Here is an 18,987-nt window from a genome sequence, read left to right on the forward strand (position 1 = left end):
ACTGCACTGTAGGATCTGAAAAGTATAAGACTGAAGTTCAGGTGGGAATCACTTCCATCAGAGCACACAAGCACTTCTGGACCCACAACAGCAGAGTTAGCTACAACTAGCAGGGGAAGTTATCCTGGTTCTATCTTTGAATCACTGCACCCTGCAGTTTAATCTCAACAAACTTTCTGCTTAGGAACAGACAGGGTAATCATTAGCATCATAAAAGAATAATGCCCTAAATCTAATCTCAAAGCAAAACAAATTCCTTCCTAAAGCTTGTTGCAAGGTGCAAGGCCATACACAGGATGCCTTCATCAAATGCACTTACACACACTAGTCACTAATGTAACATCTGAAGTGGCAGGAGATGTGACTCAGCATAGCAAAAGAAAGGGGCTTCTGCCACTGAGCATAAGAACAAATTTTCAGCATCATCCAGATAGCTCCAAAAAGAAACTACTTAGCACTTGATGACTGGCTGTTTGACCAGCCAGTTCCATCTGGTGAAAGCTCTCGCTTTACCTAGAAGAAAACAGCTTGATCAGAGCATGTCTTCAATTTATCAAGATCATTTTCATTTTAGTCATGCCTTCCAAAATGTCTGCACTCCCTCCCAACCTCATGTCCGCCTCAGTCCAATAAGTGTAATTCTATCTGCCATCATCCAGGATGCTAATGAAACCTCCAAATAGCACAAGACAGATTTATGTGGATCCCTGCACCTTCTGTTCTGACGAGCCTTTAATACCAACTCACTGAGCATGTTTTCCAAGTAGTTTTGTACCTATTTGATGATTATTTTCACCTTAACAATGTATCTCCTGCCAGCTTAGAAAAATGTCCTGTGAGACTGTTACAAAGGCTTCCTAAAATAAAGATACACAACATCCACTCTTCTAATTCACATCACTGTTACCCTGCCATAAGCAATTATATTGGTTTGACATGGTTTATTCTTGACAAATCCATATTAGCTGCTACTTACTTCCTTGCTATCTTCCAGCTGCTTACAATTTTGTGTGTTTATTTGCTACAGAATTCTTTCTTGGATAGAAGTTAAGTTTATCAGTATTTTAGCCATAATCCCTGCTGGGGTTTTTTTTGTTTGTTTGTTTGTTTGTGGGGGTTTTTTTTCCTTGTCTCTTATTCCTTCCTTCTCATTAAACTTCTGCTGTTTTCCTGCCTTCCAGCTTCTCATCCAGTTTCCACAAGTTCCTGGAAATACTAACATAGTTGAGAGCATAGCTTCAGTCTGCTCACATGTATCTCAGGATGAATATCCCAGCATTTCCCAGACTTTTTTGAATTGCAGTAATCCAAAGAATTGGGACAGGAATCAAATTTAGACATCACATTCAGCTTCTGTGAAGCAGTAAAAAACTGAAAACAGTCGATCTGGTTTCCAAAACAACATGAGACAGATCACTCAAAGAGCTGAAATATCTCAGAACTTCTTTCTTACTATTTCCCACAACTGCTTGCATATCCAGAAGTGACTCTTCCTTGCAGCATTTCTAGGCTAAGAGAGGTGTACTGCTCCTAAGCTGTGAATGTCAGGACATCCACAGCCTTCTCCATTAGTTGTCTGGCTTCCTCTTGCAATATAAAACCCAGAACTTTTCCAGCTTCCTTCTATTCCAGAAAGCAAACAGCAGCTGATCACCTATTTGGCAGATTCAGTGGAGGTCACTCTTCAGTTCTGTTTACCTAGTGATGTCTGGCCTTTCCCTCAATTTTATGATATGCTGAAGGATGTCCTGGCCTCCTGCAGGTTTCATGTGGAGAGTCCAGTACTTACCAGGCCTCAGTTCTGTACAATGATTACAAGGTAAAAATCTTGTGCATCAATATAAAACCTTCCCTACAGCAAAGAGGAGATGTGGTAGTTATGTTATTCAAATTCTTGTATTTATAGTCAGACAATTTCACAATAATCCATAAAATCCACTCCAGCTTACTTGAAAGGATTTATTAGCCAAAGGAAACAAATCCCATAAAGGTTAACAGTCTGAGCAGAAGTTAAACAATGTCTGCAATGGGACAAAGAATTGTGGCAAATCTGAATGACTCAAAATCTCAATAGAGCGTGTGTCACTACTCAGCCACCAAGAGCTGAAGCTATTGGGTTCCCATCACTCTATCCTTGACCTTCATTGAAAGGTCACCTTCTTGTTCAAGATGGAGATGCACAAACAGAAACACTGGAAATCCTGTGTGAAATTGCTCTGGATAACTACCTGTATAACAACTGGGATTTCTGCTCAGAAATCACATGCCCTCTGAAAGTCAGAGCAGTCCTGAAGACTGCTTCCCTTGGGCACCAGTACAGGTCACCTCAGCACTTGCTCCCACCATTCTGACAGGATCACTTTTAGACTGATCCTGCTGGGGTCTAAACAACATCAAGCCTGGAAAAGTAAGATTTCTTCCATTTCTCTTCTCCCTGGGGAGTTTAGGCTTAGAAACATATCCCCATTAAGAGAGATTGTGAATAAATCCCAAAGGCAATATTAAAGCGGTGCTGATTGTTCAACCAGTATCAATAAATTAATGTGCCCTGTTAAAGAAGACCTGTTACGTTGATTTTTCAAGCTTGGTCTTTGATTTCTTCCCTTTCTCAGAAATCCAATTACTCATTGTTATTTTCCCACTGCTGATGTAAAACAGTATCTTGAATCCCTTTTGTTCTTTTTAATCATATTTATTTCTTCTATTAGATATTGTGGTGAACTTTCAGCTCCTGAGTCTTTGAAGCTGTTTTCTGACATTTTCATGGCCTATCCAGACATAGATGGAAAGATGACCAAGAATCTCTTAGATCTTTCTATTACTCAGTAATTATTTTTCTTATCTATTTTCCTGGGCAGTTCCTACTTTAAACAAGAAACCTTGCAAAGAAGGATTTAAAATTGACTGCCATGGTGACAAGGCAGACAGGTCTACAGAAATATTTAGTCTATACTCTACTGAAAGTGTTACAAAAAGGCCCTCAAAGAATTTCTTTGGGAGAAGAATCAGTACTACATTTTAGGTTAGTTATGGCAGTTAGCCATATTAGCTTTCTTTGTTTTGATGAGGTTTCCTTTCCCTTAGCTTCAGTGCAGACTGAGAATTACAAAAGGAAAATTTACTGTTGTGGAATAAATATAATCTAATCATGTGGTAAGACAGTATTTTTGTGTAGTCAAACACATCATGGTAATAAAGAAAATATTCAGTGGCTAGTGTGTGAGGATATATAAAATATCTTAACAGCCAGAGCAATGGTTTGGAAGTAATTTCTCTCTCCTACCCTTGCGGAAGTACTTTTTGTATACTGGAGGCGCCCAAGAGTAAATTATAGTAGATTCAGGAACACAAACTATTTTCACTGTATTTGTTCAATTCTTTGAAATTAATCTGAGATATAACACAACAACCTTTGAAACTGCTTATAAGGTATGGTCTTACCCAGATAACTGGATTATATATACACTACATTCCAACCACACTGTGTGTATTTCAAGCAACTAAAGAAGATCCATACTAAGGAAATCCATGTGATATACCATTTATTGGCAGAAAAAAAAGATACAGTGGTTGGAGAAATCATCAGAGGAAAACTGTGACAGGATAGTAGTAAAAAGTAATAATCCCAAAGGAATACTGAGTGAGAAAATGGTGTGGGAAGAAGCCGGTGTTCCCCATGAGGGAGAAAAAAAAAGTCTGGCAAGATAAAGAAGATATAAGACAGATGGAAAAAAAAAAGATTTATCATCAAACAACAACAAAAATACACAAAAACTTTTCAGCCCTTGGAAGGAAGTCAGATTTTGCTGATTTCATGGATAGAATGAAAAAGTCTGAACACAGTTATCTCACTTCAGTATTTCTGTTTGCCAGAGTTAACATCAGGAAATGACTGAGGAGGTGGAGAGACAGGAGGTCAGGCAGTGTGAGTGTCAAGAAGGATGAAAAGATGAAAGAACTTGCAGCAGTCAAAGAGGCAATGAGTATCTGCTGAGGCTATCACATACTTTCAAATAAAAAAAGAATAGCAAGATTTTAACACGCTTTTTGACAGACTTGCCTCCCATATAATAATATAATAATAAATAATAATAATTCAAAATGCAGTAGACTTAAAAAGAGTAATTTCCAGAATTTCTGAAATAGATGAACTCTTGACCTCAATTGTAAGATTTTAGCCTTGCTGCTTGCCATAGAATTCTGCATAATACCAGGTAAATCACCTACAATTAATGTTCTTACAGGTGGCCCCTAACTGCACAATTTTCATTTGCTAATCTTCGGTTGGGAGCCTGGGATCTGGTTTGCAGAAATAGTAAGTATTTACAGCTGTGGCTTATTAACGACTCTGAAGTTATTTAAGCCAAGTACAGCCAACTTTGCTGGAACAGAACTATGACAGACAGACAGACAGATTGACTGACTGACTGACAGACTCACTCACTCACTGACTCACCTTGCCCAATCTTTCCTGAGTTGTCTTTTTTCCCTCGTGTCTATGTGAAACTAAAAAAACATCTATGCTATAAAGATTTTCTTAAAAAAGAGGAAAAGTTATACCTCATTTCCAGTCTAGGTGAAAATCAGCCCCATGTTTTCTATGGTATAGATTAAATAAGAAAATATCTAGAAGACAGGGTTTTTTTAATTTAACAAAATGCCATATAATACCTAGCATATTCTCAAATAATTTTGTAACATTTTTTGTATCTGTCATTTTTACTAACCTCATTTTGTATTTGATAGCTTACAGACCCTAGTTTAGAAAAAATCTTTAATACAAATTTTTGTGATAATCAGACTTTTTACTCAGCACAGTAGCAGATTAAGTGGTGTTCTGCTTTCTTATAATGTCTATTTTATGTTCTGACAAATTCAATAAGAATAAAAGGATTAAATTTTCACTAAAGCAAAGGGTACAACTTCCCTATCCAAAGAAACAGGGACAAAACGAAGAAATAGATGCAAAAGACTCTCACAATGCTTTATGGCTCAGCATAAAGTCAAGCTCTCAATTTAACAGGACATGTAAGCATATACTTATCTGTGATTTTATGAGCCATCCCAGTGACAAAAGGCTATACTGCATTTGGAGTTGATCTTGTGTTTGTACTGAATCAAAAACCTGATATATCCCTCTATTCTGTAACCCTCTGCTCTCTTGAGACCTCACTTGGAGTACTGTGTACAGTTTCTGATGTCCCCAACTTAAGAAAGCCATGGAACTTTTGGAACAAGTCCAGAGGAGAGCCATGAGGATGATCAGGGGGCTGGAGCACCTCCCGTATGAAGAAAGGCTAAGAAAATTGGGGCTGTTCAGCCTGGAGAAGTCTGCATGGAGACCTCATAGCAGCCTTTCAGTATCTGAAGGGGAGCTTACAAGGCTGCCGGAGAGGGACCCTTCATCAGGGATTTTAGCGATAAGAAAAGGGATAATGGGTTCAGACAAACAGGGGAGATTTAGGTTGGATATAAGGAATAAGTTCTTCACTGTGAGGGTGGTGAGGCACTGGAACAGGTTGCCCAAGGAAGTGGTGAATGCTCCATCCCTAGCAATGTTTAGAGCCAGGCTGAACTCAGTCTTGGGCAACATGGTCTAGTGTGAGGTGTCCCTGCCCATGACAGGGGGGTTGGAACTAGATGATCTTAAGGTCCTTTCCAACCCAAACCATTCTGTAATTCTTTGATTCTATGTATACTCCATCACTGGTGTAAAACATTAATCAAGTATTTTCCAAAGATTGGGTAAAAAGTTTCTTTAAATCTGAGCATCAACTCCCAGCAACCTCTTAATCCAGAAAAGGCACGAGATTCTAGGGGTAGTTCTTCCCTATACTTTAGGTCTGGCGCTACACCCAGACTTCCTGGGAAAAGACAAGAGAATAAAAGGAAAGTTGATGCACCCTCAGTGTCCTGAATCAGCCACAAGTGGCAATACTCGTCTTAAAGACTCTGCTCTCCTGCTTTCTCCCTCCGAACACACACACACATACACAGTCACTCACTCCCTAACTCAGATTGCAGCCAAATGCCACAATTCATAATCTCTCTGTTGCAGTCAAAATTTGTACTTTTTGTAATTCCTAACATTTTTGTTTCCTTAGTTTATCTAGAGCATTTTTGTGGACTACTTTTAATCTATTAACCCCATTTTACACCCATTGAGTACAGTTATACATAAGCAATGAAAGAACAGCCCCATGTCATGCCTGTACAGGCTAACTCACCCTGGCTGCGTGTCATCGGTCACACAATGGTACGTAAAAGTTCCAAACATCTGCACTCCGAGGATCCCATACAGGAGAAGAAAGAACAGAAGGAAAATTGAAACACTCCAGATTTGCTCTCCAGAACGCCTGGCAAAAAGATAAATATGACACTGAACACATGGGCAACATGAAGCCTCCTCTGAAAAGCTCCAAAATACCCAATATGATCACACAGAGTAAGTAGTATTTCATCCTGCAGAAAATCTGTCCTTAAACCTGACCTCTAACTCTGTGCAGAGATAGAATGGGGAGCCATGATTTTTTTAAACCCGTAAGTTAGGGTAACTAAATCAGCTGTAAACTAAAAAGAGTGGAAGAAAAAAATTAAATATGCAAATAAAATGCATAAAGTCTAGGTTTTGTAAAATAGTATCTAATGACTTCTACAAATAAAATGTGATGATGAAGTTGATACAAAATATAAACCAAAGAATTTTTACATTACCATTACATGGCTTCTGCTATTACATGATGTACTAAACATACTTACGTGTATTTGCTTGCATGTAAGCATCTCTGTACATATACCAATGAACGTACACTCGTAACTCTAATGGTTGGGGCACATGCTCATGTACTTTATTTACCCTACTAGGAGCGTTCACTTTGATTACTAAGTGTCCATATTAATGGCACACAATTTATTGCCATTGGTTGAAAAGTGCTGGCTACAGTTATTAGAAACAAGCTTTAGGATTTCAAATATTTGATCATTTTCTAGGAAACATAATGATTCCTTAAATTGAGTAACAGCAGCGTTTTTTGGCCAGAACTAAAACTCAGGAAGAAAACACCCGCTAAGCATGAAGGGTCACAAGCTGCACAGTCAGTCTTCCAAGTTAAAACTGAAATTTTCTGTTGTTATTCAGATAAGAGCCTTACTTACTTCAAGATATTTGTTATCCTAGTTCTTGGCAGCTCAAAACGAAAATATATCCGGAATGCCCGAATCATAATGAGTGGTCGTGGAATGCGTAACATACCCCATGGTGACATCTGGTCAACTATTTCAGCAATTTCAAACACCTACAAACAAAAGAATTGGGAATTTTTCTGGATGACCCTGTGTTTTCCTGTATTCATCTACTGAACTTTTAAAACTATGAAACTTATATTAATTTCCAAACTTCTCTTGGTTTATTTTACAGTTCATATTAATCATGGGTTTTTTTTGTTAAAGACTTAAGGTATCTTTTAATGCATTTCTAAGTTATCCTAATGAAATTCTCAAACTATACTCTGCCCATGTTCATAACGCTTCTATCTCAAACAACTCAAGAAGATGGTGGAAGGTTATGTCGGCTGCTTGATACTGTGCTAGTCCTACCCTACAAGTTTCCCACAACTTTGATAAAAGTGAGTAATTTACATTTCCAAAGATGAAAATTGGTATCTGTGTGGCACACCACTAAGGTTTTACTACGATATAAAAGTACATGTACATTTTACACAGATCACCTTGTAAGTTGCTATATGCTTATAAATTTATCATTTAATTCCAAGTTTGTGAGAAAACTGTACATGTTCTTCTTCTAAACTCCACTTACTTACAACACAAATTTAAGCCAAGCCACAGAACAGGGAACCACCTCCTGAATACACTGACAGGTTAAGCACTCCATTAAGACTATTTAGCTCAACGATTGGACAAAAATGTCTTGGTTTTAATCCCTGTCTCTCACTCTGACAATAACTACTTCATTTAACATTTGTTCAAAGTACTAAGAAAATGGAGGGGGAACCTGGCATACCTGACAGTGCTTATCTGTAATGATCAACTGTCACTCTGCATGTGTACGTGATATACCAAAGTTTCCCCTGTGTATAAAGTAGAAAATTACGTGTCTTAAGTTTGTCAGAAGTGGATAAGTAACACTTAACAGCAATCGCTACAGAACTTTTACAATTCTTACACTACTCCAGGCCCAGTCTCAGAGTCTTCAATCTGTTCTTACCCAAAAAGCTGGCTATTGTTAAGGACTGATTGGTTTGCAGGACACAATTCGACCTCTACCTACACGTTTTTGCAACATGTCCAAGTTCCCTTCCTTATGAAAATGTATCAAATTATTTCCAAATGTATTTATTATTATTTTTTTCATTGTGCTTTAACTTAACTTTTGGAAAAGGTTTTGTTAGGTGTGGATCATATTCCACAGAACCCTTTCACTCACCATATCAATACATTGACAGCATGGCAAATATCTAACATAAGAATCATGCTCTCTTTAATTGCCTAAGCTAGTCACCAAGGTATCCTACTAGACTTGATGAAAGAAGATGAGCACAACTTTCACATGGAGCTAAGAGATAAATGGCTCTCTGATGATCCTTCTCTCTCCTTTTCACTATGCAGAGGGTTTATGGTAACAGGCTTCAGATATAATGTTTAACTTCTCAGGAAGAAAAATTAATCAAGATAAATTTAACACAAATGTAGCTATACTGCAATGTGCAATTATGGAACTATTGAATTCAGCACAGTTTTTTTTTAAACAATTTGACCCATGTACTGCAGAAGCTATACTTCTGCAAGTTGTAATTACTTGGTTGCACCATGTATTTTTCACAATTAAAGAACTATTTATTGAGAAAGGCTAGTGAATAATTACCTGTAAAACCAGTGACACCCAAAGACAAAAGACCATGAATCCATCAAATACACACCAACGATCTTTTACGTAAGAGCTATCGCCCTACAAGAGAGAGAAAAGCTAAGAGATTAATTGTTGCTGGTTTACTGTCATGATTTACAAATATCATAAACAAAAGCTCTTGGAAGAAGGAAAAGTCTTCTTTGTTCTACTTTTAAAATGCCACTTTTGAAAGACTCCAAAAGCCTAGTACGCAGACTAGAATATGCTGGAAATGAACAAACACATCTTCTGTGTTGAGTAAATGGCAGTGTACCTCAGGGCACATAAACACCCCTTTCCAAATGAGGTTTCTCCCAACAGACTGAACATATCCCTCCCCTGCCTTAAAACATTCTTTGGTTCCTTTTCTTTGTTTAGTATTCCTTGAGATAAAAACTACAGTGTTTGACATCCCCTTTGGGGAAAAAATCATTGTTGCATCTCAAGAACCTTGAAGACATTACTAGACTTTGGCCTGTTATGCGATTCTTGGCTGGATACACATTGTTTCTTATCTCAGTAATAGTTATTTTAGACAACCTGTACTTGTTTCCACATGTCTCAGCATTTTCATTGATTCTAAAAGCACAGACAGGATGTTTTGTTTTAATCTAATATTTTCAATGACATACACTATCCTAAAATTGATTTATCATTCCTTGCAGTAGGTGACAGCAAGATATATTGTGTAAATAGAGACAACATATGATTTTTTTTTTACAAAAAGCTTTATTTCAGTTGCAAAAATTCTTTCAGGCAGAAGTGGCTAAAGTAAGGATATAATGAAAATACAGTAAGTGATTTTCAACTCAGAAATAAAGGTAAGAGAACTTTAATATTATTTTCAGACAGAGGATTTTGCAACACTTAAGGATACTACAGTTCTCAATCCAAGAATTAAGAGGAGGAAGACTGCAAATCAGGGAAACAACAGAGCAGGAACTTTTACGTCCTATCTTTAACCAGTCCTCCCTGAAGAAACTAGACTTAGTTCCCCAAGTAAAGTCTGAGCTACTCAGCAACTCTACTCAAGGCTGAACAAACACCGCTGTTCCAGGGGTTACGTTCACCCCCCTCTTTCTTCTCCCTCTGTTCCCTCTTGGTGAACAAATCTCATATGAGATTTGTATCAACATGCAACTTGAGCCCTTCAATTGTGGCTTTGAACAAAGATAGTGATTGGGCTTTCTGTTGCTGAAGAACCCTTTGAAACTTACTCTTCTTCTCTCAAGCGCTCTTTGTCTAAAGCAAAAGTTTTCGCTGAGTTGTGCTCTACAGATCTGATCATGAACTTGTGTAGGAATTCCTGTATTCACCCTCCTCTGAATAACCCGTCAAAGTCCTCACTAAAAGCCAAATCTTTTTTTTAGAAATTGCTTTTTCTCTCCACAATAGGTGTGGAATGATTGAAGCAGCTCTGCTGTTTTCTCCTGACAAAGGAAGATGTTGTGAGCCTTTCCAGTGTTCTCGCCAGTCAGACAGCTCCACCACCACACTTCTCTCATAGTCACATCAGGCCAGCTTCCACAGCTATATCATCCTGGTCAGGGAGGCTTTCAGTGGATCACCATAGAAACTTAGGGCACCTTGACGATATCTGCAAAAACTACTCATTTTAGGGGAGGATCTGGCCCTTTCTGCTTTGCACCTAGGGAGCAAATCCTTTTCATGTCTGTTATTTGGCTGGCAGTGGATTTGGTGGGGAATCATTAATGCATTTATACTGTGTATTGGCACGTGAGATGTTACTTGCTGTGGGAAGCAATTTTAAGGCAGAATCACATCCTGCTTAGTGCAAAAATCAGAATATACTTTTTGGTACAAACCTGGATACTAGTGCTACTTCATGAAAAAAAAAAATCTAATTCTGACTAAACACAGGCTAGCACTCAATATTAACAGCAGTGAACAGTGAGTTTCATTCACATTTGGAAAAAGCCTTGGGCTGAAATTACAGACTCATGGTCAATGGCAGTCTTTCTTAAGACTTGGAAATGAATACAGATACATGAAATTTAAATGCATCTGATGACATCCTACCAAAACAGCTAAATACCTGAAGCATTGCAATATGTTAATCCCTTGCTCTTTTTTCATCATATCTGCTGAAATTCAAGAATTATTGATGAGTTTTGTTTCAGCAATTTTTTGTGAATGCACTGTCCCATACCATTTGCATTATGGCTTATAAGTCTTTGATATGTGATCTAAACATTTGAAAAAGATGAAGGATTAGTACTACAGACTAGAAACCTTATGATGAGACTAATCCAAACCTCTTAATGTCATGAAAGTTGTTGACTCCCTACAGCCTACACTAGACAGTGGATTCTTTAATGTGCACAGCAAGACATGAAAACTTCTCCAGCAACATGACTTACAGTCTATCTAGACAACAAAATCATTTGTCTCTGGCAGAGCAGTGGGTACCAGCCTACTTACACAGTCCATGACTGCAGGCTTGGAACAGCCCTTGGAAGGCTTCTGCACCCCCACTTAATGCCTCTCTCAGGCAGCCTAAGGGGTACTACTTGAACTCAGTGGACTAGCTAACTAACAGCTATTAAAGTCTAAAGCAGCAATACTGCTTAGCTGTTAGATGGATCAATCTTTTCTTTGTTAATTAGAGAACTATTCATTATTTTGTGATACCCTTCCTAGTCTCCACAGGCAACTTTTCCTAATATAGAATAATAGAATCATAGAATAGTTAGGGTTGGAAAGGATGTTAAGATCATCTAGTTCCAACCCCCCTGCCATAGGCAGGGACATCTCACACTGATATGCTTCTTTTTCATTAGTATTTATTTATTGCAGGTCAGCATCACTGTTAGGCTAGTACACAACCATGGAAATGGCCTTCTTGTTAAATCACACATGTGGAATGCATCAAAAGTCTGCCTTGCTCTTAAGAGATTTTGATCTGAATTAATCAGAAATTTGGCATCTCAGAAGAACAGACAAGCCTGACATAATAGTCTGTAATTAAAATATTCTCTGCCTTATAAGAAGTTAATTTTCTATGGTAATGTTGTTGTAACTAAGGATCAGTAACTTCAAGATCAGTATTAACACTTAATCATGGAATAGTTAGGGTTGGAAAGGACCTTAAGATCATCTAGTTCCAACCCCCCTGCCATGGGCAGGGACTTCTCCCACTAAACCATGCCACCCAAGGCTCTGTCCAACCTGGCCTTGAACATCACCAGGGATGGAGCATTCACAACCTTCTTGGGCATTAATGTCTCTTTGTCTCCTCAAAAACAGGACCAACAAATAAATCTCCTCCCTTCTCCCTACATTCTGCTTATTTCACCAGGTTTTGCCTAATTTTAGCACCACTGCATTAATTGAGTACAATGTATTAGTTCATTTCTTCATTTTCATTTTTACATGCAAGACTGATGCCCTGATAACAGCACTGAGATTCCCAAAGATACACTTTCTCAATTGTAACCAGGAGATTAAATACCAATTACCAGTATTAGGCGCCCTAAAAAAGTCATTACACAAGTTCACAGACCTAACTCACTGGAAATGTGATCCAATACAAAATACAGACGGAACCACAGACAGAAGTAATAATGCCTGAGATAGTTACTCCATGAGAGCTGTAACAGTTTAAATTACATTAGAATGGAAGACAAGGCAGACTAAATTTTTTAATAAAAGCATAATCCCTTATCAACTTTGCTGAAAACAAAATACTCTACAAAATCAACATCCAATTTGCATAAAGCAATCTACTAGAAGATTGATTATGTCTACTAATTTTGTTAGGCAATTTCAGTATCTCATTAGTAAGGATGACAGCACAGTCACCTCCTAGGTCATTTCTGCCCTGCATATCTCTTAACATCTCAGGAACACTCAGAATGTACAGCAAATATCCCTGCAAGTGGAAAGCCTCCTCTGCCTCCCTGCTTGCCTTCAGAAATGTCTTTTTCTGTCTCATTTGTGACTATAACCTGTTCTCTGAATTCTTCCCTCCCGCCTCTTTCCAGATGCTTCTGTGGAAAAAACATACAAAAGAAGTAATACGACATTTTCCCTGAGTAATTAAATATATCATCATCTGCTCTGGAAAGGAGTTCTAGAGACTTGGGTCTGCCATAAGGAGAACCTTAGTCTCCCACTTTGCCTCAGTCTCTGACAAACAGGAGAGCTGAAAGACGGTACAAACACAAGGAGACAGCAAATTCAGTACCAGCTACTTTGTTATTTTATCATGGTCACTGAATGCCTGGTATGGTTTGGTAGATAAAGCACATCAACAGCTCCAGCAATTTTTTCAGATCGCTCTGTGGGCTCTTTCCCGCAGCACCACAAATAAGCAGTTAGGGGTGGAGGCTGACATTTACTGGCATTTTTGGAGCAGCATAAATGCACAGAAGGAAACAGAGGGAATACAGGGAATCAGAATTCAGGAGTACAGTTTTTCCCCCCCTACGCTTATACTTATTATAACACAAAAAGAGCAAGCTATTAGGGCACAGCTGAGTTAGGGAAATAAGACCCACCCTCCCTCCCCCATTCCCTTAATTCACACAACCACCACAGGGCACGAAGGTGGGAGTGGGACAGAAAATTAAACGAGAGCTGAAGGGATTGCCTAACTTCTTTACCCCTCCTGCAAATGCAGACATACATGCACACACTGACAGGCTTCTACCTGTCAGTCTTCTACCCAGTCACATGTACATGTATGTTTGTCGCTCAACTTTAAACTTTCCCAATTTCTTTAAAACCCTGCAGTCTATGGGTCTGTTCAGTAGCAGAATGATGTGGATAACCCAGCCCTCAACTGTCAAATACTGTCAACATTTTCCTTACACAGAAAAGAGAATGAAGAGACACAACCTAATCAAGAAGCTGCCTCTGACTTGTGTTCTGAATTCTCCCATCCTCCCAATATAAAAATACTTCTCAAATGTGCTCATGAATCAACCATTAGCCCCCTTCTTCTGAGATTTTAAATTTCTCAGCTTCTTGGGGACAGGCTGAAGTGGGACTTCGAACCAACCAATGACTCTCGACCATACTACCTACTACACTAGTCCATCTTTTACTCTGTGTGACGGAAAACACACACTAAAAAACAATTCTACAATGGATTGGTTGGAAAGAACAGTAAGATCATTTAGTTCCAACCCTTCTGCATGGGCAAGGAGACTTTCACTAGATCAGGTTGCTCAAAGCCTCATCCAACCTGGCCTTGAACACTGCCAGGACAGTGTTCTGTGGATGCCAGGGACATCCACAGCTCCTCTGGGCAGCCTGTGCTAGCACTTCACTACCCTCATAGTGAAGAACTTTTTCCTTAGATCTAGCCTGTATCTCCCCTGTTTAAGTTTGAGCCATCTTTTATGGCTCACAGCCATATACCCAAGCCATGGCTCAAGCATCATATCCTAACCATCTTTTAATTGAAAGTAGTTCTGCAAATGTAAAATGACGATCCATGCAGGAAACTAAGGAAACTGGATTGCTTAGCTAAGAATATGTTAATAACCACATTAAAACTGGCATAATTTAAAATGGGTTGTCACCTCCAACTTAGCCCTCTGCAACAGTGACAGTAGCACTTGAAATTGAACCAACTTTTTTTTTTTTGTAAACTCAGTATTTGGGAGAAAAGAATAAGAGGGGGGATCACATACAGCACATCATTTCTGCATGTCTTATTTTCTCATCAAGTATCTTCATTCACAGTGAGGGAAGTAACTTAGAATATATTCACATAACAGCAATTGATTTGTAACAGTCAACAGAATTGCTGTGTGAAGTTTAAATGGTTATAGTGGGTGTTATCTCACTTTATCATCACTGAGCTAAACAAGTTCAATTTGTAACTACTCATGTATTGCACTGAACTGCTCCATCATCAGATGCTTCCAAGTAACATGTCACCCAGTGCACAATTTGTCTTGGTCATAATCTGCAATGTAGTATTTATAGTAATATTGTATTCTATGCCAGAAAAATATGGAAAAAAAATCACTTGCTGTTACAGCACAGAAAACAAAGTAACTATTTATAAATTAAAACAATGAAATACAGCTCTTGTTGGTCCTTTGGATTAGAGGGTGTTGTCATGAATGCTACAGACACACAACACACAGTTCCAATCTATCATTACAAAAAAGCTATGATCTCTACAAAACCACTACTTCATCATCTGCAGTAATAATTAAAACTTTTTAAGTGATTTTGTTGTGATTTTACGTTTATTTTGGGAATCATCAATGAAGATGGAGGGCTATTTCATTCATTAAAGAACTGTCTCAAATATGTTTTCAAGGCACGCTATATTTTTGTTAATTTTTGTCATTAATTTCAACAAACTTTGTATTTCACATTCTACATTATAATAGTGAATACTGTGAAAAACCTCCTATCTCATTTGGTGTTTCCAAAAGGAGAAAAAACCCAACCAAACAAAAAAAAAAAAGCCCACACCAAAAAGCCTAAAGGAAGAAACAAACTTGGCCATGAAGTAAGAACCAAGACTTTTAAACAGACAAACAAGGATCTTGTTTGTAAAATCATTTAAGTCAGAAAAGACCTTTAAGGCCATCAAGTCCAACATTAATCTCACATTGCCAAGTCTACCATTAAACCATGTTCCCAAGCACCATGTCTACAAGTCCTTTAAATATCTTCAGAGATGGTGACTCCACCACTTCCCTGAGCAGCCTGTTCCAATGCTTGAGAACGCTTTTGGGGTCAAGTTTTTCCTAATAACCAAATCTACTCTCCTCCTCCTCTCCTCCCCTCTCCCCTGGGGTGTAACTTGAGCCCATTTCCTCTTGCCCTGTCACTTGTGACAGTGCTTGTTGTAAAATAAGGAGAAGGGGTGGGGAAATGGGAGGAGTTTAAAAATAGTGTTTTAAACCAAAACTTGAGGAAAATTTTAAAACAAACCAGAAACAAATATGAAAATATTACACAACACTCCCACCCTCAAGTACAAAAACATATCAAAGGGAATGACCAGGTCCACAAAACAATGGAAAAGAATGCCTAAACATACTTCCCACCGCAGCTCACTCACTGTAGAGCATCTCAGTTCATCTGAGTGGCAAGTAATTCAGATTGTCCACTATTCAGAGATGCCAGGCACAGCCTTATTATACAGTCAATAGAGGACACATGCCAGTACCTTCTTATCAATACCCAACAGTAGATATGGCTACAGAACATGTAGGGAAGGGAGCTTTGCTGGTGTATTACACTGCTGCTTTCTCAATACACCACTTTATTGCTGCAGTTGGGTGCCAGGATGCCCTGCAGGGAGATTTTATGGTTTAGTACTGGAAGCCTGAATTTCATTTCCCTCTCTATCTGCTCATTAGCCATCTGTATTCAGTGTTGTAAGTAATGCCTCACTAGCTAACTCAGCTCCCTTGGATGCTTAAGGGTTCAGCAAATCTAAAAAGGGATAATCATTAGGAGGATTAATAGGATTCCCCTACCTGGAAGAGCACTCACTGTTTCCAGGAAGTGCGTAGGAAAAGAAGTCTTCACTGTGAGAACAGTTAAACATTGGGACATGTTGCCCGGAGAAGTGCTAGCATCCTCCTTGCTGGAAATACTCAAGACTCAGATTGATAGGACCATGGATAACCAAATTAAAGCCCTGCTTCGAGTAAGAGGGTGGTCCAGACCATCTCTGTGGGTCCTTTCCAACCCAGACTTTTCTCTGGTTGTGTGCAATCCAAGCCGATCTCCTCAAGGTGACAGTTCCTTGAGGTAGACTCCAGTTCTCCAGTTCTAAATCTAGTTCCACATGCATGGACATCTGCTCATACTTGAAAGTATTCTGCAGCCTTGAGGTTATGTGTGTTAAACACTGCTGTGCTTCATCCACCAGTATCTGCTCTCCCCCATATCCAGTGTTTATGGGGGATGGAATGGGAAGATCTGGATCCAAATGTTTCAAGGTGAAAGCTTTCACCCCAAGGCATCAAATATTGCCTGGAGATTGAACAGGGAAATTTGACAAGCAAACAGTTTCATCTAACATGACAAAATTCAGATTTATGATTGTCAGTCACAGCTCTCCTTCAACAGAAAAAAGCCACAATGATGAAAGCTGGAATAGATAAGAAGGAGGCACTTTTCAGAAAGAGGATTTTATCATTTGGTAATTAGCATTATTAAAAGCTGGAGAATCCATTTCATACTACAGAAACTAAGAAAAGTTTATTGAATCAACAATCGTAGGATAGCTGTAACAAAGCGGTATTTATATTAATGATGGAAAACACAGTACTCTGAAATGCAGTTTTACATTCAGCTTACTGCCTTAACAATCCCACACAAATTTCGTCATTTTCATGAAAATAGAGCTGCATAAAAATGTTCTTATTTCTTTCCATTGGGATTTGGGTATCAGTAGGATTTTTCAACTTGACATCTTGTTTTATTCGTTCAAATTAAGAGAGATGACAACATGGGCATTAAAATGAAATGAAATAAATAAAATAAAATAGGATAACATAAAATAAAATAGAATAGAGTATCAATGCTGTTTAATTACAGCAGACTTCCCTGAAAATGCAAATTTCAACACAAAAAGGCACATTAGGGATGAAATTCCCTCTCTTCCTATCTGAATACATGTTATCCAATATGTTGATTTCACTTCTGTCCCTTTATATGTGTCATTTTATCCTGACATGAAGCAATATATTAAAAATATCTCTCAATAATAGCTACTTTCATAAAAAAAAAAAAACAAAACCAACTTGTAAAGTAATCCTTGAAAAGTGCTATTAGAAAGGGAAAAAATAAAAACACTACGAAAAAGTTTTCTTCATCCAGGTGGTCTGTATATTAAAAGAGAAATTTATAAATTAATTATGAAAGTCAGTATGCCATAGATATTTTTTTTTGTAACTTTAAAGTTAGATTTCACTTACCATGGTAAGTCACTAAGTCTTATATGGACACATACTTCAGCCCATGCCCCAAAAAAAATTTTCACTGAAAATTTCCATGACCCACTGACTGGTTAGAAAAATTACCATTTTTCTTTCAGAAATACTGCCTGTGTAAGTTCCCTAAGTAACTGAAATGCGTTCGATTTTCTAATACTTTAATGCAAAAATGGTGCAAAAAGCCCCACTGTGTAATATGAGTCATTAGTTTCCTGTAATAAATGCTCCAACAAAACCAGACACAAGTAACCATAGAAACAGGCACGTATATTGTAGCGCCATGGTATCTAACCTTCCCTGGCCCACAGGCAGCACCCTGCTGCAGGCAACTTCGTATTTGTTTTCCTCATGATAATCACTTTTAATTTTTTTTTAATTTCCTGTGACTGGAAGCAGCACAGAAGCACTTCACTAGCAACATGATTCCAGGAGGCCGGGAACAGATGTCCTTGTGATGGACATATGCGCTTAGCAAAACAGCAACTGATAAACACAGGAAAAAGGTGAGACAGAAGAATCAACTTCTGTAGACTGAATGTCTTACTCAAATAATGGATATTAATACTGTTTGCTATGAAATAATACTTCAGACAATCACAGCTGCCAACACCAAAATACCACAGTATTTTTGAGGTTAAATTTTAAGACAATTTGAAATAAAATACTTTTTGCCAACACAGAGTATCATGGGACCTGCACTGCACATCTAGGTTTCCAACACAATTATACATACTAAAGAATTATTTTTTTACAGATATCTAAAATAATGTTTATTTTATAATCCCCAAATCCTCAAATGTTAACTGGGCCTCTTTTCATGTTTGCTCTGTGAGCTTTTTACTACCACATGTAAGTAGTTTTCTCTTTTTATTTTTTCCTTCCACATAATTACACTCTGCTTAGCCAAAGCATCTTGTAATTTTCTCATCCCTGCCACTGATTCCACTGATTATCCCTGCCCTCAAGGTCAAGTTCTCACTCCTGTCTGTGACTTGCACATCCCGAGACTAAGCTTTCACCACCAGCCATTCCAAGCACAACAGAGCATGCTGACATGGGATGACAGGAGCCACATATTCTATTTTACTACCTGACCTTGAAAACAACACAGCTTCCTGATCCTTAACTCATTTACACACC

At 38.2% G+C, this 18,987-nt stretch overlaps 1 protein-coding gene across 1 annotated transcript in view; it reads right to left on the reverse strand.

Moving 5' to 3' along the window:
- NALCN (sodium leak channel, non-selective) overlaps nucleotides 1-18,987 on the reverse strand; it is a 234,116-nt gene that overhangs the window by 197,822 nt on the left and 17,307 nt on the right. Inside the window, exons 4-6 of the mRNA XM_005145229.4 lie at nucleotides 8,882-8,965; nucleotides 7,156-7,295; nucleotides 6,228-6,356 (exon numbers count right to left, since the gene is read on the reverse strand). Coding sequence (XP_005145286.1) covers nucleotides 6,228-6,356; nucleotides 7,156-7,295; nucleotides 8,882-8,965 — 353 coding nt within the window. The remainder of the gene's footprint in view (nucleotides 1-6,227; nucleotides 6,357-7,155; nucleotides 7,296-8,881; nucleotides 8,966-18,987) is intronic.

This window comes from Melopsittacus undulatus, chromosome 2 (assembly GCF_012275295.1).
Source record: "Melopsittacus undulatus isolate bMelUnd1 chromosome 2, bMelUnd1.mat.Z, whole genome shotgun sequence".
NCBI classification, from domain to species: domain Eukaryota; kingdom Metazoa; phylum Chordata; class Aves; order Psittaciformes; family Psittaculidae; genus Melopsittacus; species Melopsittacus undulatus.